We start from the raw sequence: 25,701 nt of genomic DNA, 5'->3' as shown, positions 1-25,701 counted from the left end.
ACACATCAAGAAGAGTAGAGGCTATAATCAATGTTCACATATAGATTTAATAAAAATGAAGGTAAACTAGTGTTTTACAGGCATTCTAATGATTAGACTTTGACGGTAGTTAGAACGTGCTTATAAATTCTTCAACAAAAATAAGATAAACAATAGGTAATTTATTTTGCTACTTATAACTAAACAAATAATAGGCAGACAGCACAGCTGCAATAAATATAGAACAGTCTTTTGGCAGCTCATGTCAGAGATTATTGGCCCGCAATGTCTTGCTGAACTGAATACTGCATTCGTCTGTTGGTGCTTGAAATTTTATTTTTAAAATCCAGTGTGCCATTTCCCAAGCAAAGGAATGACTTGCCAATGAGTTTTCATAATTTTTTTGTCTCTTTTATGTTTTCCATAGACGCTTTCCCTCCAGTGCGGTTTTTGAGTTCTTGTCTTCTGTCATAAACATGTAGGAATTGACTGCCTCCCTCAGACCCAGGCTGACAGGACAATCTTCATTCAAGTTATCCTCTTCATTAAATAGTGTGGAGCTGGGGAATAAAAATACATAGTTATATTACACAATTTCCCTTAGACTGCAGTAAAAGTATTGGCTGTACAAGATACATGCACCCATCAGCCATACAGAGGCGTAGCGAGGGTGGAGCCGGTGGAGCACAAGATCACAAGGCGCCGGAGCCGTGCTCCACAAACTCTGCCACCCGCCCGCCCAGTTTGCCCGCACGCCCAGCTGAGTGGCGTAACTACCGCAGATGCAGGTGCTATGGGGCCCGAGCTGCTCCCCCTGCACCAAATCACCATCTGCCTTCAAGCTCCCCTACACCAAGCATGCTTCCATCAGCCAGCAGACCGGAGGTTGCACCCAGGTACTGTATGATGCAGTCGGCTTCTCGCGGGGAAAGTTCAAGACAAGTTGTCCAAGGCAGTGAGAGGCTGGTGTTCCAGCTTTCAAAAAACACTCCCCCGCGTGTGCGCTTCCGTAATTTGTGTTGCACAGGGAGCAGGGAACCTGTGTGCCGTCTCTTCAGTGCTATGGCAGGGTTGCAGGCATTGTTTGCAGAGGACGGGAGGGGAGTGGAGGAGAGAAAGAGAATGGAGAGGGGGGTCAGGAGGTCATGCCTGGTGATCGCTGGAGCGTGTGAGCAAGGGTCCCAGGGAGAAATTTCTTCAATATGTCTCACAACTCACAAGCCAGTGGCCACCTTCTACACAGGTGATCCAGAAAGTCCTACTGAGCTGAGGGATAAGAACCCATCTGCATCTGCCTGGGAACATCATCTACCCTGCAGTATGTAAGTGTATATATGATGGTAATCTCTCTGTGTATATCCTGTTCTTTGTAAATGTTTGTATATCAGTGTGCTGGGGGCTTAGTGATACAGTAATTTATGTATGTACAGTGCTAAGTACTATGTGTGTATCAGCATGCTGCTGGATTTTTCCAGGGCTGCTTCTCTATTCCAAAACACCCTCTGTATCCATCTATGCCCCATATGATTTTCTGCCCATCTATGCAAGCCTGCCGCCTTTGCCCCCTTCCCCACCCTCCGTCTCTGCCCCCTTCCCCACCCTCCGTCTCTTTCACTCTGTCTATGACCCCCTCCCACTCACTCCCACCTCCTATGCCCCTCCCACTCATCATCTATGCCCCCCTTTATCCCACCTGTCCTTCTATGCCCACCGCCACCTAACTGTCTATGCACCCATATGATTATTTGTCCATCTGTTTATCATTCTATGCCCTCCCCCCATCTGTCCATCTATGCAACCATTGGTGCTGTGTCTTTCTGTCCATCTTTGTTCCCCCCAACTATCTATTCTATACCCACATATGATGCTCTTTCCATCTATGCCCCCTGTGCTGAAATCAGGTAGTGTCTCCTGCCCACTCCCTCTTGCTCTCTCCCTAACTCTCTCTTGCTCCTCTCTCTCCTTGACAATGTATCTGTCTCTCTCAATCTGCCTCCAACAATTGGTATTACGAATTTTGCTAAAATGTGCAATGGGCATTAGGGTGTGTGGTATAATGTTAGGCCATGCCCCCTTTTTGCCACGCAAGAGCCCCACCTACGACAAATTAGGGGGGGGGGGCGCAAAACATGCCCTTGCTCCAGGCACTGTGGCACCTAGTTACACCACTGCAGCCATAGCATAAAGACCAGTGACAGGCGATTGATTATCTTGTTACAATGGCACCTGTCAATGGGTGGGATATGTTAGGCAGCATGTGAACACTTACTTCTTAAAGATTATGTGTTGGAAGCAGGAAAATGGGCATATATAAGGATCTGAGCAACTCTGACATGAGCCCATTTGTAATGGCTAGACAACAGGGTCAGAGCATCTCCAAAATGACAGGTATTGTGGGTTGTTCCTTGTATGCAGCTGCTAGTACCTACCACAATGGTCCAAGGAAGGACAACCTATGAACCAACGACACCCAAGTCTCATTGATGACTGTGGGGAGAGGTCTAGGGTGGCCAATCCCAGGATCGGCATTGGCAGGATCCAGGGATTTGGCCCCAAAATTGCTGGAATTTCAATCCCGGGATTGGAGGTTAGCTCCAAAATTCCTGGGATTATGGGATTAGACTGCGCATGTGCAGTCTAATGCAGGGCAGAATCTGACCACCCGCTCAGGTGCTGCCCAGCTTATCCCATGCCTGGCTGTGCAGCTCTGTACAGCGTGATGTGGTCAGAGGTTACACTGCACAGGCTGTCGGCCACAGTGCCTGGCTCCTGTAGGGCCTTTTTTTTTTTACGGAAACCAATCCCAGATCCTGGGATTGAGCTCTTTTTAAAGCTGAATCCCGGGAATGAAAAAAATGCTCTGGGATTGGCTTCTCTAGTAGGGTCCTATCCCACAGAATAGCTATTGAAACATAACTTGCTGAAAAGGTTCAAAAAATGGACACATGAGTATCAGAACTGGACCATGGAGCAAAGGAACATAATTTTGTTTTATATCATGTGAGCAGCCAGGTGTGTCATTTACCTTATGAAGGGATGGTACCAGGATGCCCTTTGAAAATAAGGCACACCAGTGTGATGCACTGGGAAATGTAATGCAAAAAACCCATTGGGTCCTGGCAATTTGGTGGATGTTTCTCTGACAGATACCACCTAACTAAGCTTGTTGAAGAACAAGTACACCTTTTCATGGCAATGTTATTGCCTGATGACAATGTTGCCCGATGACAATGGTCTCTTTCAGCAGGATAATGTACCCTGCCACACTGCAAAAATTGTTCAGAGATATTTTGAAGAACACTACAAAAAGTTCAAGATGTTGATATGGCCATAAAAATTCCCAAGACTTAAATCCAATTAAGCATCTGTAAAATGTGCCATTCTAGCCATGCTGCTGACCAGATGCAAGAGCCATAGGGCATAGACGGTGCCATTTCCAGGAACCTGTGCGTGGGCAATGGCATGGCTCACATATGCCTCTCTATGGCTTTAGGGCGATAACATATCGTTGACATACACAAGGTCGATATAGACACAAGGATGACACAAGATAAAGGTCGATATGGAAATAGCTGACACATGAAAAGTTATTTGTAATACTTTACCCTCCAAGTAGATAACAACTGGGAATGGTAAAACAGTAGTGCAGCGAGGTACCTGGCCCAAGGCATGACAAGCAAAGTGCTACACTTATTGGAGATCCACATGCACAAGTATCGAAATTGACACACAAAAATCTGAAAAACTCATATTAATCATTTCATGTGTTTCCTGCATCAACTTTTTGCTTGTGTCAACCTGTTACCCATGACGACCTCTTGGGGTCAACCTACACACTGTCAACCTAATAACTGATCCACACCCCTTCAGTACTATAGAACTAAATTTGGAGTGTGAAAAGACTTACTTCTGGGATTTGCATAATAATATCAGAAATACAAAGTGGTTATCCCATGTTTAATAATAGTTGTGATTGATTGATTGATATATATGTTTAAACTTCTAGTGCTTACCTATCAAGATCTTTCCAGTTGAGTGTTGGCCTCCTGACAATGACTGGTGCAGAATTTGGTACTACAGGAGCGGCGAATCCTTGTACAATACATGGCTCCTTTAAAATGCAGCAAATCCCATCTGAGATTTCTTTAATGAGAGAAAATATAAAAACAAATATGTTAATAATTATGGCAGAGTTTCCCAAACTCCGTCATTGCAGTCCTGATTTTAAAGATATCAATGTTTGAGAACAGGTGGCTTAATTAATATCCCATTCAATTTGATTCAACCATCTGGACTCCTGGAAGCTTGGTTATCCTTAAAACCTGGACTGTAATGGCAGAGTTGGAGAAACTCTGGTTTAGAAAATAAAGCATACTGTATTTATTTTAGTTTGAGGGACATCATCATCATCATCATGCAAAAAAAAAAACGACCTGGATCTGGCAAATAGCAAATCAAAGATTTTAAAGTATCATGTTAAAATTGGTAGTGATCAGTGGCGGCTCCAGAGGAGGGACTGCAGCACTGTTCAAAATTCAAATAGGGAAACCACACGAACTGCCACTCCAAAATGACTCACTGGCAGTTAGTGTGACTCCCCTATTCAAATTTGAGCTGGAGCCGCCACTAGTAATGATTGAATCTCCCGATGCCACTAAGATATGCTTCCTGTGTGGGGAGAGTAGAACATAGAGGCTTCTCTTTTATAGAATGCAAACTTACCAGAGTAGTAGTCCACCATATCCTGGAGTGTTGGAAAGGTCAGACGAGGAGAAATATAAAACCATCCATTATCTAAGTGATTGATACGATAATGCTTGATAGAGTCTCTCGTAGCTAGATTTGTTCTCCTCACCGACAAACTGTAACATCCTGTAATAAACATGCTTTATATAAATAGGTATCCTATGAACCATGAACATACTGTAGTTGTTGCAGCAGACATGATGGACCACTTATTGATCTGTTCCTGGAAGGATAATAACACTATAGGGTCTGATTCTAAATACCAAGCAAAGCAAAAAAAAGCAAAAGCACATGACTGGGAACATACTGTTCTGCAGGATGGAGAGATGTAACATTGCATAGAGAGATAAGGTGCTCATACACTTATATGATATGGGCACTTTCACCCGATTCCAACAGAAATCAGGTAAGAAGTGCCCAAATTATATGGGACACTAGCAGCACTTGCTCGGGTCACATACAATACTTTGTATGCTAAAGGTCCTTTAGCATCTGAATGGAGAGGTATATGTAAGCGCTTTATTTTCTCCACAGTGGCTAAGATTGCTGCAGTAATCTGGTTCGTTGTTTGCAGGCCACACCCACTTTCCAGAAGCACGCGCCTTCATGGTGCCCCCTGTCCTTTTATTCTGGATCCACCCCAGGGTAGCATAGATGGTGAGGCAACTTGCAGGGACTTGCATTGAGCAGGTGAGGTAGCAAAACTAGACATGTGTAAAACACACTGGAGTGGTTGACCACTAGAAAGTATTGATAGTGGTTAATGCAGGCTGGTTATAGGAGGGCAAAGAACTGGTAATAACAGAAGTGCTGAGTGTTAGAATGAATGACAAATACTGAGCAGCAAATAATAATAATAATATTTTATACATATATATATATATATGTGTGTGTACAAAATATATATTATTATTATTATTATTATTATTATTATTATTTGCTCTAGTGGATATTAGTGAAATATTTGACTAAATGGGAAAGTCTTGGGTCTATTTTTGAAGGATTCTAAAATGGAGGCTGCTTGAACTGTGGGTCAGCGATTCGGAGCCACAAAGCTGTCAGCTCGACCCACAGGTGAATCCTGGGAAATTCTAGGTACAGTTAATAGTCTATCTTTGTGAGATCTCAGTAATCGAGCAAGACAGTAAGGAATAAGAAGCTGCTTCAAGTACCTTAGGACCTGGTCATGACAAGTCAGTATGCCATGGAGATGGAGGTTAGATACAATTTGGAACGATTTAACTGGCCACCTGAATATGAGGATCAGACTAAGGGGTAGATGCATGAAGCGGTGATAAGAACAGAGTGAGACAATGGAGAAGTGTGTCATGGAAACCAATCAGCTTTGAAGTAGACATTTATCAAGTGCAGACTATAAAATTATATGCAGCCATGGAACACTTCTCCGCTGGCTCACTTCTCTGCTTTTTTCAATGCTTCAGAAATCTACACCTAATACCGCATTTTAGGAAAATAATTTAATATTGTATTATATGGTTTACTAATATATATATATAATTAGTATAATTTAGTTATTTTGCAACTGATTCCTGCATATATATATATATACACAAGCCTGTGTTGATTCTGTTTGTTCATATCATTGCTGCCGCCGTGCAGACTTTGTTTAACCTTGTGAGTGCCATCTGCAAATTTGTTGCTACATTCTTTCCTTGGAGAAATGGAGAGGCACCACAAGTAGCTGAACCTTTGAAACGAGTGCCAGGACCCCCTTGCCCTATATATATATATATATATATATATATATATATATATATATATATATATATATATATATATAAAATGAACTTGCTCTTATTTAATAATATCCAGTAAAATACCCTAGAGGGCCAGAATACAGAAAAAAAAATGTTGCTACAACAATACATTGCAGCTGTGGAAGAACACAATGGTTTCCTGTTACTAATGTCTTCAATGTATAATTTCCACTACTCACACCACACACTGTTTGACAGGTGTGATGACTTCCTGAGAACTGAATGCAATAGATTCTGTCTGAAAAGCAAGATTCAGACCACTTAACAGAGGTATTAGAAATGCTTAAAGAGTACCCATTATAGCAGGGGATTTTAAACTATTATGCTATGGGACCCCATCGGACCATAAAAATGATTTACAGGACCCCAGCAAGTTACCGCAGGAGGGCCAACATATGTGCAGTCAGTAGACCACACATGCACAGTAGCATTACAGCGGCATAAAACATTTGCATCCTGACATTCAGAATCCCAATGGACTTTGAAAAATATTAGAATATTAAACCGCCCTGCCACAGCATAACCCTAACCATCCCCTCCCGTAGACTAAGCCTAACTGCCCTCCCCCATCTACTGCAGCCTGGAACCAACCCTTCCCTGAGTGCTTAATTCTAAACTGAACCCTACACTAGTACTTACAGTGGGCATCTGTCAAGATTCTGTCTGCCGGGATGCCACTGTACTCGACATTGTGTGTTGGTATATTAACTACATTCCATTTCGTTCAAGCTAGCGGGATTTTGTAGCACCTGTTACTTGCCAGATTTTGTCCTCTACAAAAAAAAATCAGTGCCACTGCATTGGGAACATGCGTGCCCATTATATATAGAGATGTTTATTTGCTAAAGGATTTTTTTTTGTATTTGTCAAGTAAGTTGAAATTTTTCGGATTTTAATAACCATACTTTACCTCTTCGTGTTTCACTTTCTCGAATCAAGAAGGAACCAGTTTGGTTGCAGTTCACCAAAAGCAACTCTTCTGCTTTCTCCCGATTTATACCTTTATATAGCCACCTGGAATAATCAGGAACTTGCGGTAGGAATTACTCTGTTCCTTTATTTGTCACGTTGTAACAGTATGTTTGTTGTACAGTATATCTCTATAATGTTGTTACCAAACAAAATGTGCAGTATGATGTAGCATTAACTATTGAAGATACACAGAGCAGTCTCCAGTGCTTTGGAAGTACACAAAAGTAACAGCTTATTTAAATATTAATAACATGCCGTACCTGTTGTAAACTTTGGCAATATAATTTCTAGGCATGTAGCATTCTCGTCCAGAAGTGACAGACATTACTTTCCACCAATCTCCATCCCTGCAAAATAGAACATTTTTCAACACTTTAAATTTAATGCAGGAAAACAAAAAAAAAAACAAACAAATATAATAATAATATTAATAATAATAATAATAATAATAATAATAATAATATTATGAATATTAGAGATGTGCAGGCTCTGATTTACTCTGATTTATTCTGATTTCAAAGCAGGATCTTATTGGCTATTCCAAATCACATGACAGTTGTTGACAGTTGATAGCCAATAAGATCCTGTAAATCCTGTAAATCAGAGTAAATCAGAGCCTGCACATCTCTAAATATTATACCTCCCAACTGTCCCGATTCCAGCAGGACAGTCCTATTATTCGGTCACTGTCCAGCTGTCCCACCAACAGGCCGAAGTGTCCCGCCAACAAGCAGGGTAAGTTGGTGAAGCCTTTGATCACTCGCTGCTCAGCTCTGCATAGCAGCATATGATCCCTAAATAGATGCTATACGCACGGGCATGTAGGGTGAGATGTACTAAACTTGAAAAGTGATACAATGAAGAGTGATAAACCACCAACCAATCAGCTCCTATCTGTCATTTTTCAAACACAGCCTGTAACATGATTGTTAGGAGCTTGGTTGGTGGTTTATCACTCTTTAAGCTTAGTACATCTGGCCCTTTATCTTCTTAGTGCAGGGAGGTGAGCCGTGGGTTGCCCAGCTGCTTGGGGAGTAATGGCCACACCAGTGGCGTAACTATAAATTTTTCTCCCCCAAGCCAAAATAGTTTTGGGCGCCCCCCCCCCCCCCCCCCATAGTGGCCCTTACACATTATGCCAAACAACATAATGCCCCTCACACTATGTCAGACCATGATGCCCCTCACACTATACACCACACCGTAATGTTACTTACACTACATGCAAAACAATGTAATGCTCATTACACTATATGTCTAACACCATGATGTTGTACACTATACGCACACACTGCAATGCTACTCACACTATACGTGTCCATGCCTGTCCCCCCCCCTGTCCCCCAGCAGAGATACAGAACATATACCATATACCTGTTGGACTGGCAGGTAATGCATGTGCGTGTGTGCGTACATACAACAGTGTAATTAGTTAGTATCACTCCCTCCACCTCCCCATTCGGCCTTACACACAAATTCCCCTTCCCCATCCACCTTAAATAATTTATCACAATGGCATGTACTACAGTATTTTCCAACTAAACTTACTGCATATTGTGGGAGTGGAGGTTCTTATAAGCTGTACTGCTATCCGCAGGCTGCGCTCTCTGCTTGCCTTAGGAAGGAGCTGGCCGGGTCAGGCATAGGTAAGGGCGCCGGTGACAGCCGAGGTCTGCGTCCAACGCAACTGTTTCCTGCCCAGTGCCCAGCTTTAAACAACCGCCGGCGGAAGTGACCCGCAGAGTCCGGTCACCAGGGCTACAGTAAGTAAGTAAAGGAAGGACCCATACCTGTCGCGCTGCTGCCCGGCCGCATCTGCGTCACTGTCCTGTCACTCGCTCCCGGCACCGGCTCCTGCTGATAATGAAAAGTGACTCTTAAAAATGGCTGCCAAAACTGTCTGGAATACGGGGGCAGCCATTTTCTAAGTGTCACTTTTCATTATCAGCAGGAGCCGGCGCCGGGAGCGAGTGACGGGCAGTGACCGCAGATGCGGCCGGGCAGCAGCGCAGCGGGTAACTATAGCACCGCAGCCCCCCAGGCGCCCATAGTTACTCTGCGCCTCCCCGCCATGGCGGGGGCTGCGGTAGCTTAGTTACGCCAGTGGGCCACACCCCAAATGCTGAAGAGGGTCGAGTGACAAGGCCAAACCCACTAACAGAGACCATGTCCACTCCCATTCAACGCCACACTTCTTTTCTGGGTTGCAATTTGGAGGTTATTAATAATATAATCATTTCTATTCATAAAATGCATTTCTCCAAATATGGCTCAAAGCACTTTAGAAAAGCATGAGGCAGCTACAGTACATTGGGTGTGGCCAGTTGCTGTTCTGTCTAATAATCAGTCCATTGGTGCTTACAGTCTAAATGAGAAAAAAATAAAATAAAAGAACAGACACATTTTTGTCAGGAGACAGATTAATATGTACTTGGATTATGTGGGGGAAACCTAAGCAGTCGGTGGATGCCCATGCAAGCACAGAGAGGACATACAAACACAAATTGGACCCAGTTTTGTGAGAAAGCAATGCTAATCAGCAGTGGCTGAGATGGTCGTTATTATGGGCATGTTAAAGGAGTAGGTAAAAGTGATTGCATATAAAGATGTTCAATCAGTCACATAGGATTCTGCCATGGGGCAAGTTGAAATGGTATGACCGTTTGTTTGTCCAATCTGTAATTCAGCACCTACGGATACTGACAGTGGGCATCTCAGTCCTTGTACATTCAGTTATACAGTACACCAGGGAAGGGCTTTGTATCACATTTGCATTAAGTCTCAGTTGGGTGACTGCCAATAGAATTTTAAATCATGTCCTAAGTGTACACTTTATCTGCACAGACATCCATTATGTCACAGAAGTGCTAATCCGGTGTCCGTCGTAGCGGAGGTACAAAGTGTGCACGCTACAGATAAGATATAAAATGAAGTATCTGATCAGGCAAATTACCAGCCACACTGTATGTGGTACATACTGTATAAGGCTAGCAGGAAACTTTGCCATTATTCAAATAAAATTGAACAGATACAAAAAATAAGCTGCCAGTAAGTTACATACAGTTGTATTGTGTAAATGAATTTATTTTAGCTAGATAATGGTTACCGCTAAGTCTCAGCTTTTAAAGAGACACGGGGGCTAATTCAGACTTGATCACAAGGCCACGAATTCACAGCGGCTAGAGTAAAATCCCACCTTTCCAATTAATGTGCTCATTGTCCGAATGGATGCATACGGCACCAATTTTATTTTTACACTGGGCAAGTGCTATCGAGTAGCCACAGACTTACTAGGTGGTGCGATGGAAAAAAGGCATACAGGTATCTAGCCTGAAGCTGATGTCATGCAGCCTCCCCTAAAAAGCTCAGGCACATCTAGCATTTTTCCGGACACTCCCAACATTTTTCAAGGCATGCGCAATTTCCACCCCAGACGCCTACTTCCTGTCAATCACCTTGCCAATAGAAAAAGTAGCAGGATTTGATTGCAGGACAGCCTCACACATGCATACTATAGGCCGTACGCATGCGCAGTGTAATGATAATTGGTCCGCCGTGCAAATTTGCTGCCATGCGATCAGGTTTGAATTAGCCGCACTGTTACTTGCAACTTTGTTCACCAGGCACAGATGTAAAAGTAGTTAAAGCTCTTTTACAACATTACAAACTCATTGTATAAAATCATGACTAGGAACAGTCGTCACTAGTTGCTAATAATGTGATGTGCTGGGCTGAATTCTCATGAACGCTTCTTCAGTCCAAAATATAAACCGAATAAAAAATACTGAATCCAGATTAACAAAGATCTGTAGTAACCTGGAAATGATTCAGCAGTGTGATAGGAGCAGTGTGAATGGAGATGGCAGCGAGGCATACAAGGGGCCTGACTCAGAAGTGATAGAAAGATGTTTCTGTGCAGGTTAAATACTGGCTGTTTTATTTTTACACTGCAATTTAGATTTCAATAGCCTCCACCCACTCACCCTGCACAGGTTACATTAGATTTGCCCCACCTGCAGTGCACATGGTTTTATCTATCTGCAAAAATTGCATCCTTGTTAACACATCTGAATTAGGCCCATGGTACAAAAGGCAAAAATGTCTGCAGGTTCAGGATACATATTATACCTGGTTTATTTGAGCTTTTTAAGCGGTTTCATATGTAATTGTTATAATACATATTGGTTTCAATGTATATTGTATTCATGTTTTCATCACTGTTTACTGATGTCACATGAAGTGTTTACCAACACATACTATAGAAAGCTGGGCAGAACACATCCATTATTTATTAACTTAACATCTCGTCTGCTGTTTTCCTTAAGACCTGTAGGACCATGTTTGCTACTTTCAACCACCATGTCTTGTCCTAAGAGCACCATTTATTCAATTGATGTGGACAGTCCTATGACCATGTTATTGTGCAAAAAGCCACTGGATGGCTTTCCTCTGTGTGTCTACATTCATCACCCATGACTTGGTTGTGTCAGGAGAAGATGGTTATCATTAAGGTACCATGCTATCAACCATATCATAAACTCTCAGGGACCATGGTTGTCAAATAAGGGTGGCACTACCAACCAGACACCATGGACCCATACAACCTTTTCATTAACATAGACCCGTTAAGAAGTGCAATCCAGGGCTGCTGCCCAGCATTTCTCTCAGTGTGTTTTTGTCAGTATAAGAGCCTCACAGTCACCTTCCTATATTGTGTTTTCTATATCGATATTTGTTCAAAGGGGCTATAAAAATGATCCAGTGTTTTATGTTAACAACAGCAATCCATATACACATTCACCCAGACACATACAGATGTAAAGTATGCTTTAACATATCATGAGTTATATATTAAAGTTTTGACAATCTATTTTTTATTGTAAGCCCAAAGCATGACTCACACCATTAGTATAGGTAGTGGATGTCCTCAAGAAGAGAAATGTAATTATATGTAAAAAAAATACAATAAAACATTAAACTAAATGGATACATGCAACATTCTAGACTAAGATGAAAGGAGTGTGCGATAAGTTTCTAGATGCACATAAAGTATTATTTGTATCAATTGTAGGCAATTTCTAGAACACTAAAATACCCCCCCTCCCCCAATAGACATACTAATAAAATATAGATATATTTTCAAGCTCTGTAGGTGCATGCCCAAAAGGGTGTGTGGCCTTGTTACAATGGGAAAGGTCCTGCTGCAATAAGCATTGTCTTGCAGGAAAGGACTACATAGCACTACCACAATAGTGTCCCTTACACCCTAGTACACCCCACACAGTAATGCCCCTTGAGCCATATTTTGCCATCATAGAAAAAATTCTCATTTTGTCACAGAATTCTCATGTTGAAAACTACTCTTGGGTAGTGTATTCAATTATCACATTTTGGAGCATAAGTGGAGAGAGATATTGTACCAGCCAATCAACTTGTAACAAACAGGGCCCTCTTCTCCATGGCACCAAATCCTGTGGGTTTTTTTTTGCATGCTGATACTTATTCCAGTGTCCTCTACAGCATGCATATGTTACCTGCACTTGTCCTATTTTGTGTACTCTGTAATTGGGCACAGCAGATCCCTTGTGGGGGGACTTGCCTGATGACTGGTGGTGAGGATGCATTATAAAAACCAACACCAGCATCCTGAAGAAGGGAATCTTGACAGGTGTCAGGTAAGTATACTTACCTCTCCCTGCCATCCCCTAACCCTCCCTCCATGCAGCCTATCCCTAACCCTAGCCCTCCTTACTCACAGCCTAACCCTCCCTGCTAGTGCCTAGTCCTAACATAAGTACTCCACTGCCTAAACCTACCCTCGACCCTTAGCCTAACCCTAACCCCACTTCTAAGTGCCCCACCCTTACCTTCCTTATGCTAGTGCCTAAACCTACCCCTGCCCTTCCCTGGGCTAAACCTAACCCGCCCAGTCATACTTCTGTTCAACATCCCGTCAGTCAGGATTCTGCCACATCATCCTCATGTCGGGATCCCAGTGGTGGTCTCCAGCCTGCAGACGGGATGCTGAGCGCATCTCAACTATGCATTATTGTTATAATAATAATAATGATATTTATATAGCACTTTTCTCCCAATAGGACTCAAAGGGCCTTATTTTGGTTCATTCTTTCTGACAAAATCCTTCTTAGATGGACAAAACCATGTGCACTGCAGGTGGGGCAGGTGTTACTTGTGCAGAGAGAATTAGATTTGGGTGGGGTTTTACTTCAAAGTGAGATCTATATTGCAGTGTAAAAATAAAGCAGTCAGTATTTTCCCTGCACAGAAACAAAATTACTCACCCAAATCTAATTCTCTCTGCACATGTTACATCTGCCCCCCCTGCAGTGCACATGGTTTTGTCCATCTAAGAAGGATTTTGTCAGAAAGAATGAACCAAAATAAGGCCCAAAGTGCTTATCCACAATACCGGGATAAAAACACAAGGTACATGTCCTGCAACATACTTTTTTTTTGTGAGGGTGAACTAATAATGTAAAATGTATTTTAAATTGCATCTTATTTAACGTTAAGGAAAAAAGCACACTGCCTGAGGTCACTCACTCAGAAAGGATGTTCAGCTGCTCTCCGATTCGCACACAGATATCAGCCTGACCACCAACTGGAAAATTGTACAAAGCCACAAATACGCACTTTTCCACTGTTGACAAAAACAGAAAATGATGAAACAAAAGTTATTTGTGCTACATGTGTTAAATATATAACACTGTATGGTCTAATGTAGGGTCTGATTCAGAGATGTACACAAATGCAGTTGCATCTGTATTGAGACACCTGCTGGAGGTGGCTCTGAACTACAACTTGCATACAAAGATGCAATCATTGGTCAGACAAGGGTCAAACATCGTCCTTCTGAGTAACCCTGGCCACTATTCGAGTCACCACTTCTCTGTTATCTTCCACAATGGTCCCTTAGCAGGAGTCATGAGCATACATGGCATTCATGACTGCTTTTGCTGCAAAACATAGGCCTCAGAGTACTTGTCTTGTTATATATATTTACTGAACGGATGAATAAACAGCTAGCAAAAAATTGAGAGACAGTTTCCAACACTAGGAGCCAATATATGATGAGACATTTCTGATAGACATATTGTTTGCCTATACATATACATGAGAAACCAATATCTCCTACCAAGTGAAATATGGATGTCTATTCTTTGGAGAACCATATCTGGTTTCAAAGCCTAATATGAAAAGCTACACATGGTGGCCAGGACAGTATCAAGATGCCGGCATGTCAGTATTCCAACTTTCGGCATCTCTAATGCCGGTATGCTGGTGAAAATGTACCTCCAGGTTCTGGAGGTGCGAATAGGAGGAAGCTTGTAGCTGAAATGTCCCTTACTATACAATATAAGGCCTAATTTAAACTTAAATGTTAAATGGAGAATTTGCAAATTACAGGCATACAAATCACATTGCGCATGCACAAGTTAAATTAGTGACAGGAAATGCCTACGGATCGTAATCATACTCCGCTTGCAGGTTGACTGACAGCAGCTGTTACTAGAGAATGTAATCTGCCATTTTATGGGAGTGGCAGAAAATAATGCAGGTATGTTTTGAGGAGGGTCTGTGACGTCAGCGCTGACTACTTCCAAACTCTCTCAGCTGCAGATTAGTGGAAGCCTAAAGCTGTGTACACACAGTGCAATATATCGCTGTGTCCTGATTTCATCAGCGACCAGAGATGGTCGCTGATGAACAGGAGACTCTGCCAGGGGAGCCGCAGGGGGAAATAGCTGGTAACAGGAGCATGCTCCTGTGACCAGGGACCATTAGGGGGCTGAACACGGGAGCGTACACCCTGCGATTTATCGCCGCAGCATGAACAAATCACTGGCAATATGGTCGCTCAGCGACCATATTGCCAGCGATTTGTGCTAAAATTGCAAAGTGTGTGCACAGCTTTAGACCTACTCCCATTTACACAGACAGCAAAATATTTTTGACGGTTCATGAATTGCAGCTGGATTTGCAAGTGGATACTGATTAGTGATCCATTTGCAATTATGTTGCAACTTACCAAGGGGCGGATATTTCTTCTATCTGGAGGTGGCTTACTCCTCCCAGTCCGCTGTGTATTCTCAAATTAACGATCAAGACTGAATTAGGCCCATAATTCAAACATTGGGTGAGCAATAGTTGTTCAGCCATATTGTTGGAGACTTAGTAAAGGCTAACAATAATTATTTTCCATTAAGTGTCGTGCTGAGGGAACACATTAGTGCTTTTAACAAGATGCAATGTTTTATAATTATAGGAAGTTGAAGAAAATGTTTTTGTATTCTTGCCTTAGACATTTCTTCCCACTCTGTAGAATGTACAAATTTACAAAGTTATAAGAATGACAAATCTCATACCCGCATGATTTACTTGTGTGTTGGCAAGAGCTGTCTGAATTGCTGAATATCCCCTTTTGCTGGGTAAGCTCCCCATTCCTCCTGCTGGTTCAGTTCTGAAAATCCTTCAGTAATAAAAATCTGCCAGAAAGCAGAGCCAGGTTATTAAAAAAAAAAGCAGTTTAACTTTATAATTATTTGGCAATTACTATAATACGATTATGTACCACGTGCCTAAACACACACTGCAGCAGTAACATATTATTAACATATATCTGTCTGTGGCAGATCTGTCCTTGTGTGATACTGTATTAATACACTTTAATATCTCAGCAATGATGTACATGAAGTAAAAATAATGTTTATTACGAACATTTAATGCATTTTTTTCATATACAATTGTTAACTTTAGAATTTCTACATAGAATGCTTCAAATAAGATTTTGATTTGAGTACCTGTTTATCGTTACCAACTATTACTGTAAATTCAGGCTTTGTAAAGTCGTAACTTAAAAACCAACATGCATCATTCATTGCATCATTCAACTTGATAATTTTAGGTATCATGGACCATAGTGAATATGACTGCACATACAGAGTCCGGTACTGTAAATGCAGCATATATTGATGAGACTTGTAGCAACAGTAATTGAATTCCCCCAGTATGGAAAAGTTTAGATGGAAGAAAACACAGTGTAAATTTTGAACACTTCGCCTAAAGGGGCATACACACGGTGTGATATGAAATACCAATATGGACTATATAGTCCATATCGGTAGAAAACATAGTACACATCGCACCATGTAAGCACAGCTTGCGATGCCGATGAGCCCCTCCGATCGGTATTGCAAGTAAAAATAGACTGTGCAGGCAGCTCAATTTTCACTAGAAAGTGTACAATCTATAGTATAGTATAGTATAGTTAAAATTGTACATAGCCAAAATTGCACCATGTGTATGCACCTTTTTGTAGGAATCTTAATATATTTTAATCCTTTGCGTGCCAACATTGCTGTGATAGATGTGCATAATATCCGCTAAAAATGCCAGGGTCGTAGTCAAGGATTATGAAACACTTTACTTATTGCTGACAAATTATCTGAAGTAAAATAATCCAATAAAAGCACACGAGAAGAAGGGCCCTGTTAATTAGAACTTAAATACTAAAGGGAAGAAAGACAGATGAGTGACACAGATGGGGTAGAAGTGACGGTAAACAGAAGGTTATTATGTATTGTACTATTATTATTATTAAGTGCTCCCTATCAATAATATGGAAAATGAGTCACACATTTTCCTATTTTATGATGTATGCATTTCACATCACAAATATGGTACAGTGTACAGCTCTGTGTGGTGACAGGAGAACCTTTGTACCAAAATAAAGATTATCAAGGGCATAACTACCACAAGTGCAGCTGCTATGGGGCCCAGAGCTGTAGGGGGCCCATCTTTGTGTGTAAGTAATATGTTTTACATACATTTATCACCATCAGTTGCTAAATAGGGGGCCATTACAAACTTTTGCTATGTGGCCTACTAATATCTAGGTACGCCTATGAAGATTACGTATGAGATTACGTATGATAAGATAAAAGAACAGGGAACAACCGTGCAACAGACATCACCAGATAATATCAAGACTTAGGAAAAAGAACATTTGATTATTTTGTTTAAAAGTCTTTAAAAGTCTTATTGCAATATGTAAGTGCTGTTAAATACAGGTTGTACTAGTAATTACTACATTACTTTAATTACAAAATTCCAACATTGTAATATAATCTCTTAAAATAACTGCTATATGACCATTCATTATGGAGGTATTGTATTGATGTTTAAATCTGTTAAATACTAACTATTGTATACATGAAAGCTAGTCTAGGGCTCTAAACTATAACTCTCAGTACATGCCTAACAATGAATATACTGTAGTAAACTATTTTAAAATAAGGCTATATAGTGAAAGTAACCACCTTATTAAGCACAATTACAGTATTTACTAGTTACAGATCTACAGTTCCCATATAATAAGTGGAGTCTACATTAATAATGTACTGTTCCCCACCTTCCCTTTTTCCACCTTTTTGTGTGTTTTGGGCAATACCAGTTTTATTTACACATCATAGACTAAAGGGGCCTACACACGTAGCAATGTGTATGTAGATAAGCGTTCTGAGCGATGCTAGATTACTCAATACGCTCAGCACACAGCGGTGCACAGCAATGTGTGCTGAGCGATCTGTCTGGACCAGTGTTCTCCAGTGAGAACACTGGCCAGGACTGATTAATAATTAGCGTGCTGGTTATTAATTATCAATGCACAGGGCCGTGCATTGCTATCCCTATGGCCCCTACACACACAGCGATGTAGGGACATTTTCTGAGCAATGCAGTTAAATTAAGTAACATCGCTCAGAAAATGCCTGTATATCGCTACTTGTGTAGGGCCCATATCACTCAAATTATTGACAGGCATTATTTTCTACAAAAAAAAGATTCACACTGTTTTATATATTTGATTTTATTATTTAATTATATATTTAGATTTATTAAAATTGTGTTTTGGTACCATTCTATGTCATAAAACATGAAAGTTATATTTGTAAAAAGTAAAATAACAAAAAAACAATATTTTAGTAGCAAAAGTATGTAAGTTTTCAAGGTCACTGATGTTCTTAGAACCTAGTTATAGACAGCTGTGGTTATGGTTAAAACCCATAGGAAAATAACTGAGTTGTAGAGACAGTGCTAATTACTGTTGTCTTTCATTTCAATTACAATTTTGCCACCTTTCAGGCCGGCCATTAGAAATCATAAGTTGATTTCAGTAAAAGTTATATTTTCTTGCCTAAACTCTCATGACTTTATTTAGATAAAGGAAACTGTATTCCTAAATAAAATAAACACAAAGCCAATAATTTGCAACCTGTTTGCTGAAATTGTGTTAATTTTAATAAATGGACTTTTCTTGTCATTCAATTTATTTTTAATTTAACGCAAATACATTAGTTTATTTTACATATTGCTATTGTTTTACAGTATATTGTTATTTCATTTTAAGGTAATATATTTGCTTAAAGAGCCTTTACTGGATAAATCTTTAATTAGAAATGTGTGTGATATTATTCTATTTATATTCAAACACAGCTATTATCAATTCTTGGAGGATTTTTTTGTTATAGTTTTCACACATACACTAGTTTTGCAAATCTTTTTATGAGAATCTGGGAGAAAAATATTATTTCATAACAATAGTTTGTCCATCATACTGTATTAAATTCTTCAAGCCATATACAGTAGATAAATGTCATTATTATAGTCTTATTGAAACTAATGATTTTAATTTGAAGTTTATGGATAAAATAGACAAAATTAATATTACATTTTAAAACTTAACTAGTGTAAAGCTCAAGTGCAAATAAAGTTGTTTCTTCAAATTTTATTAAAACTGTTGATAGAGCTATCCCTTTTAAGAGTGTCCATATGAGTAACTGAAAAACTACCATAATAAATCCCGCAGTTCCAGATCAAATTTAAGCAAAAGTGTTTCTATTTTCTGACTAGGAAGCACAATCTAAGATTTAGATTCATAAAATGTGCTTTAGAAGATGTTAAAAGATGAATAGGGTGTTTCTTTCAGTATATAAGAAAACACCTAATGGGAAAGAAATGATTCCTTTTGTAACTAATTATAACCAGTAGATATATACTGGAAACGTCATTATTAAATACTGAAAAATGTTACTTTTAGATCAGGTTATTAAAAATGTTTACTTTCTAAGCCGGCCATAGTATTTAAGAAACCTGCATGCTATATGTTAATTCACTTGAAAGTAGTTATTCAATAAGGAGATCAAAGGTTGATTTACCTGTGGGAACAGTGTTGTGTGTAAACAAATATCTATTCATTTAGCCCCTTCTAGAGGATAACAGAGAGTATCTGATTGGTTGCGATTGCGAATAGCGACATCCCATGTGAAATAGAACCCCAGCTTAGTAAATTTTCATCACAACATCTGCTCACTGTTCCAAGAAACTTCCTGGAGATACACTATATAAGACCAGCTCTACATCCCTTCCCTGCAAAGCCATTGAAGTGGGACCAATAGATGATCATCTTTTTGTTGACACAACATTATATGTTTTGGATATTCCTATTAAATAAGACGAAACCATGTTGTGGACTGAAAGATTTCTATGAAATAGCTCCCTTTTTATAAGATGATTATCCTTGATCCTGATATACTAGACATCTTTCAAAATCTACTAATATGTTCTAAATTCATTCCTGTAATTTATCTAAGGAAAAATAAAGGGAGACTCTCGGACATGAGCCCTTCCACACTACACACAGATCTTCTTGATTAATTTACTTTAGCAGCTTCTTTAATTGCTTACTTTATTAACAAATGGAAAATTTAAGTTACTATCAATTATTGTAATTGACCAATGTACAGTGAGACGTCGCAGCAGTGTATGGGCATCCGATTCCTCTTGAGTCATCTAGGACCTCCCTAGGCAGCAGGATCACATGCGATATATCGCATGTGGTCCTTTTGCATGTGATGTATCACATGTGCATTGGATCCGATGGTATGTCAAACACATGCAATTTTGGCCGATATCACCCGATTTCTTGGCCCAATCCAAAGGAATCAGATGAAATGATCCCAAATTGCATAAGTGTATGGGGGCCTTAAGCCTTAGCAGTAGAGTCCCTAAACAATGTCAAAATTAAAAGTGACGCTATTGACCATACCTTTGTAACCAATTAGATTAAAGCTATCTCATTCTAGAAAATGATAGCTAAAATCTGATTGGCTGCTATTGGCCATACCTGCACTTTTCTTTTTTAAGAAGTTTTAACAAAACTTTCTCCCTTAATTCTCCCTTAGCAATCACGCCATTTTTTTATTTGCCAGGATTGTCCACATTTCATTACTAATCATATATGGCCAACATGTGTCAGTAACATACCTTTTTAGTGCTTTTTAAATACAATGACATATACTAGCAATATGTAGCTTGTATACTTATTCATACTATTTGCTTAAAGCAATAAAGGCAGAAGGGCGTACACATGAATACAGGGTACCGGGTCTTCTCATGAAATGCCGTATGATCTTTACCAATGCAGTTCTATTAGGGGGTTCCTTGAATGGTAACGCACAATCACTCACTTAGAGGTTGATGCTGACTAAGAACTGTCACCAATTGAGGTCGATTAGGGGAAATACATTTGAAACAGAAGCAATATTGTTACTGAAAACACTTCTGGGACTCCAACTGCAAAGCGTTGAGTAACACATTTATAAATAAGTTGTTTATAGGAGGTGATTTCTTATTTTATAAGAAGGGACCACATATGTTTATTTGTGCCACCTTTCCTATGTTATTTATACAGGTGTATTATAAAACATTTCATATAAACCAAAGTATTATTGCTATAGTCAAAAGACACATGAACTCTTTCCCTACTTGAAACATAGACCTGATTCTGAGTTAGGAATAAAGTAAGAAACTGCCGGGAACTGTGCAGCCTGATTCAGGGGAGAGGTCAGATTTACAATGTGCAGAGATACTAGAAATAAGATGGGTGTGGCCAAACTCAAATCTAAATGGTAGTGTATAAATAAAGCTGTCTCACATTTGTACGTACAGTACATTACAGTATTTACCCCACAAAAAAACCTGTATGCATTTACACCCCTTCCATTGTAACATGTTTTTCCAGGTGTGCGCTTAGCCGGTTACTTGTTCTTTTTTGCTTAGTTCCCAAATCAGATTTAAGTCTATAGTTTATATTTACAACTTGTTTACGGTTATCATTTTGTAGAATTTGCAATTCCACCTAAGTAAAGTTATAATGAGTCAGTAGAACCATAGCAGTCCACTTGACTGCCATGAGTTTACCCTGTGCCTGAGCCACTTGACTATTTTATTATGTATTGTTACTTATTTTATTATGTCCCCAGGAATGGCAGGCAGCTATAACCTCCTGATATTTATTACGATACACTTACCAGGTGATCCTGTCCTGTGTAAGTCAATGCTGAATGTGCAGGTTAGAATGAAAGTGCTCTAGCTTTTATTTGGTAGTGTTGATTTGATGTATGAGATACAACACCAAAATATATGACAATGACCAATATATTAAAACAATGGGCAATATTCAATTACTAGCGAAAAATCATAGGGTATTTTTTCCCAGGTTTATTTTATGGGCTACCCAAAAAGCCAGAAGGCAAGTGAAACAAAATCTCTGAAAAGCTGCTGCACACGTCGGTTTGTCGGGGTTAATAGAAGAGTCCTGTGTGTGTGTGTGTGTGTGTGTGGGGGGGGGGGGGGGGGGGGGGGTGTGTGTGTGTGATACAATTACCCCCAATCATTGATCAGAGGTAATTGAATATCAGCCATTGTGTTTAAATACACTCACATTAATCTCTGCTTTTGACCCCCCTCCCTTAATAGTTATCAAGAGTGCAGTGGGCTTATCTAACTAACAAATCTTATTGGATGTAAGTAACATTGCTTTCATATAAGGTTTATTGATGTAAAATATCTACTCTCCACAAACGTATATTTCGTGCAATATCTATTAACAGTTATAGTATACAGTCTACATATATGAAAGTTCTCAGAGGAATATAGTAACAGGTTTTTTGTAAATATTGTGCATGTTTGATAGAATGGTATACATTTCCATGCTGGTAAATGGACACATGAAAATGTACAGCATTGTAGAACACAGGTTTATTAACTTGTGTACGTGTAAATGTATGTTTGCAGAACTTGATATTTTTTATTTATTATACAAATTGCATAAAGGGTTAAATACATTAAGCCTATTATCCCATTCACATGTTTATCATAAATAATTATAATACCCAAATGTTTTTTGTTTTTGATGACTGTACAAAAAGGCTCCGATAGTTGGAAACAAGGAGAAGCTCAAACCCAGATTTATTTGTTTGATTATTTAAACCGAACAAATTCAATGAGAATTTTATCAATATAATTTCCACCATATGGAGAAATGTACATTTTACCACATTTAGCAGATATATATTTTCTGAGGTATTGTTGGAGAATATGCTTGAAATAAATGATGCATACCACAACTTAACGTTCTCTCCTTTTTAAACAATTCCTCTATGTTACATGTACTTGGGGAAAAGTTCTATTTAAATTTCCAAATGCTCAAAAGATACGTCAAGGAACTAAAGCCAGACCTAGATTACATAACAGGATGATGGGTCAACTGAAAGAAGCCAATTTTAGTAAGGCTATATCTTGCTGCTCATTGGCCACAATATCTTCAGCTCTGTCACAGTCACATAAATAAGTGTTGAGAAAACCCACTTATTAAGTGTAGGAAAAAACATATATTTTTACAAAATATTAATTAAAAATGATTATTCCTCTACAGTCTAATAACATTATAGCCCTCTTTCAATTATACAGAATGAATAACACAATCTCAAGTTTTAAAGGTCTGCTCTTTTTTCGATGTGCTATATACTGCATGTACATATTTTACAAAATACATGAAATTATGCAATTGTCCCTAAATTGCTTTAAAAATAGCAAAGGACTGTCGTAGCATTATGCTGGATACACACGATAAAATGATCTCTCCAGTCTTCTTGGATGGAGTGAAAATCTGGTAATATATGGGAGCAAGTGACAATCAATCATTTGCTCCCAAAATGAGGCAAAAATGGTCATTCAGATAAATTGGTTAAATCAAATAGATTTTAACCAATTTGTCTGAACATTCATTTTTATCTATATAAAAGAGTTTGGGAGCAAATGTTCAATTGTCATTTGCTCCCATACATGGCCAGATTTCTGTATAATTTTATGAAAAATTGGCATGATTAATAGGTCTTAAATTCTAGGCATTATGAAGTAATGTTTATTATATAATCTACAAGAAAAAGTGCAAACATGGTGTGCACACAGGTCCCTCCAGACATGGGTCAGATTTTCTTGATTCTTTAATCATACACAGGTAAGTTAACCAATTTTGCGGGGTCAGTAAGTATCCCACCTGCTTCCACAGACCGAAATTCTGAAAACATGGCCTGTGCTAGAGAACTGAAGTTGAAAATCACTAACATGGATAATACAGTGAATAGCCGATAGAGAAGGAAGTGGAATACTACATGGACACCTAAAAGGAATACTAGAAATGTTAGTTATATATAATTCACTTTCACAGATGACTACCGTAACCATTAGTTATGCACACTTTAGACCAGTGGTAGCCAACTCCAGTCCTCAAGAGCTACCAACAGTTCACATTTTCCAGACAACCCTAGCTGCTGCACAGGTGTACTCATTACTCACTAACACATTTTAAAAGATCCACAGCTGCAGCTAATTATTTCACTTGTGATTCTCTGAGGAGATGTGGAAAACATTAACTGTTGGTAGTTCTCGAGGACTGGAGTTGGCTACCCCAGCTTTAGACATACCCAGGATGCACATATAGTGTACATATACAGATGTAGCCCGTTATCTTTGGCCAGGGCTTGCCAGAGTCTCCTCTCTGGCGAGTGCCGGCAGACAGGGGCTACACTGAACCTGGATGTGCATGTGTCTCACGCGCGTCCCAATCCTCCGTTGGCGGGGCAGTGGCATCCTGCCCATCTCCGCATCAGGGAGACGGGCAGGGTTAGGGGGTCGGGGTGGCGAGGGGGACCGGCGGCGTGGGAGGCGGCGGGGACCAAGGTCCGTTGCCACGGGGCGCGCAAGTGTCTTGTGCGCACGTGCCTCCTTGCAGGAGCCGGCGGCTGCCGAAAGCATCGCCAGCCCCTGCAAAGATGAAGCTAGCTTCATCTGTACATTACAAAAATATAATCATATCTATTTATTTGGCCAAAAAGGAAAAAAATGGATATTTTTATATATATCCAAACACTACGGGGCACATTTACTAAATTTCTAAAATTAAAAGACGTGATGTTGTTTATAGGAACCAATCAGATTCTTTCTATAATTTTCTAGGATGCAATAGAGAAATCATACACAGAATCTTCATTTGTAGAAGCTATAGCAAATTTACCTGTACTTGATAAGACAATGTTACAAATTCAGCAAAACCAACAACTGCAACCAGGAGACATAATAATAATAATAATAATATATAATAATAATAATTATTATTATTTATTAACAGTTTCTTACTGTATATAATGCAGCATATTCTGTTGCGCTTCACAAAAGGAGACAGTCAAAGGTAAGTATTATAAAGTGTTAATTATTAAAATGTACAGAAACCAAACAGAATGTTTAGTATCTTCTACCAATATAATAAACTACAGTATGTGCTGAATCCATTTGCAGTTTTATTTAGATAAAAAATAATAACTTACAATATCTGTCACCTAAACTTAATCAACTTATACACTGATTGTATATGGGAATACTTACAATGGAATGGGTCATTGGTTCGACCAACTTAAGGTTGACATACATTGGGTCGACCACTGAAGGTCAACACATCAAAAAGGTTGACATGCCTAAGGTCGATGGGGTCAAAAGGTCAACACAAGGATTAGGTCCAATGTATTTTGACCTTAATAGTGTCAACCTTACGACCGTATACCAGATACAATGAGAAAAAATATTATTACTGTGGAAAAAAAACAGATGAAAAGAATAAGTAACGCTACAATACAACTAGAACACTGTAACATTAGCATAATTTCAGCTAATACTGTAATAATCCATCATTTAACTGAATAAAGGGACCTGAATGATAAAACTTACTTTGTTAGCATCTTTCTGTCAGCTGGGTCAGACTACTGCAGTCAGCATGAACTAATGACAGAGCACATCCAGGCTCACAGCT

General features: G+C 39.5%; 1 protein-coding gene across 1 annotated transcript; it reads right to left on the bottom strand.

The window, feature by feature from the left end:
- Positions 1-42: 42 nt before the first annotated feature.
- SLA2 (Src like adaptor 2) lies at positions 43-25,701 on the bottom strand. The gene is made up of 8 exons (XM_083145489.1): positions 25,620-25,701; positions 15,863-15,982; positions 14,040-14,136; positions 7,736-7,822; positions 7,414-7,517; positions 4,702-4,851; positions 3,993-4,122; positions 43-539 (listed from the first exon to the last, which is right to left on the bottom strand). Exons 2-8 carry the CDS (start codon positions 15,936-15,938, stop codon positions 392-394), a joined length of 792 nt encoding a protein of 263 aa, XP_083001615.1. The 5' UTR covers positions 15,939-15,982; positions 25,620-25,701; the 3' UTR covers positions 43-391.

This window comes from Crinia signifera, chromosome 6 (genome assembly GCF_055691185.1).
Source record: "Crinia signifera chromosome 6, ASM5569118v1, whole genome shotgun sequence".
Lineage (NCBI taxonomy): Eukaryota > Metazoa > Chordata > Amphibia > Anura > Myobatrachidae > Crinia > Crinia signifera.
This window is presented reverse-complemented; position numbering and strand designations above follow the sequence as displayed.

Bases quoted from the DNA above. Each gene is read 5' to 3' on its own strand.
- SLA2 (XM_083145489.1), bottom strand. From the start codon at position 15,938: ATGGGGAGCTTACCCAGCAAAAGGGGATATTCAGCAATTCAGACAGCT. The intron at 14,137-15,862 runs GTATGAGATTTG...TTTTGTCAACAG, and splicing joins CACACAAGTAAATCATGCGG to TGGAAAAGTGCGTATTTGTG. The intron at 540-3,992 runs GTAAGCACTAGA...TTTATTCCCCAG, and splicing joins AACTGGAAAGATCTTGATAG to CTCCACACTATTTAATGAAG.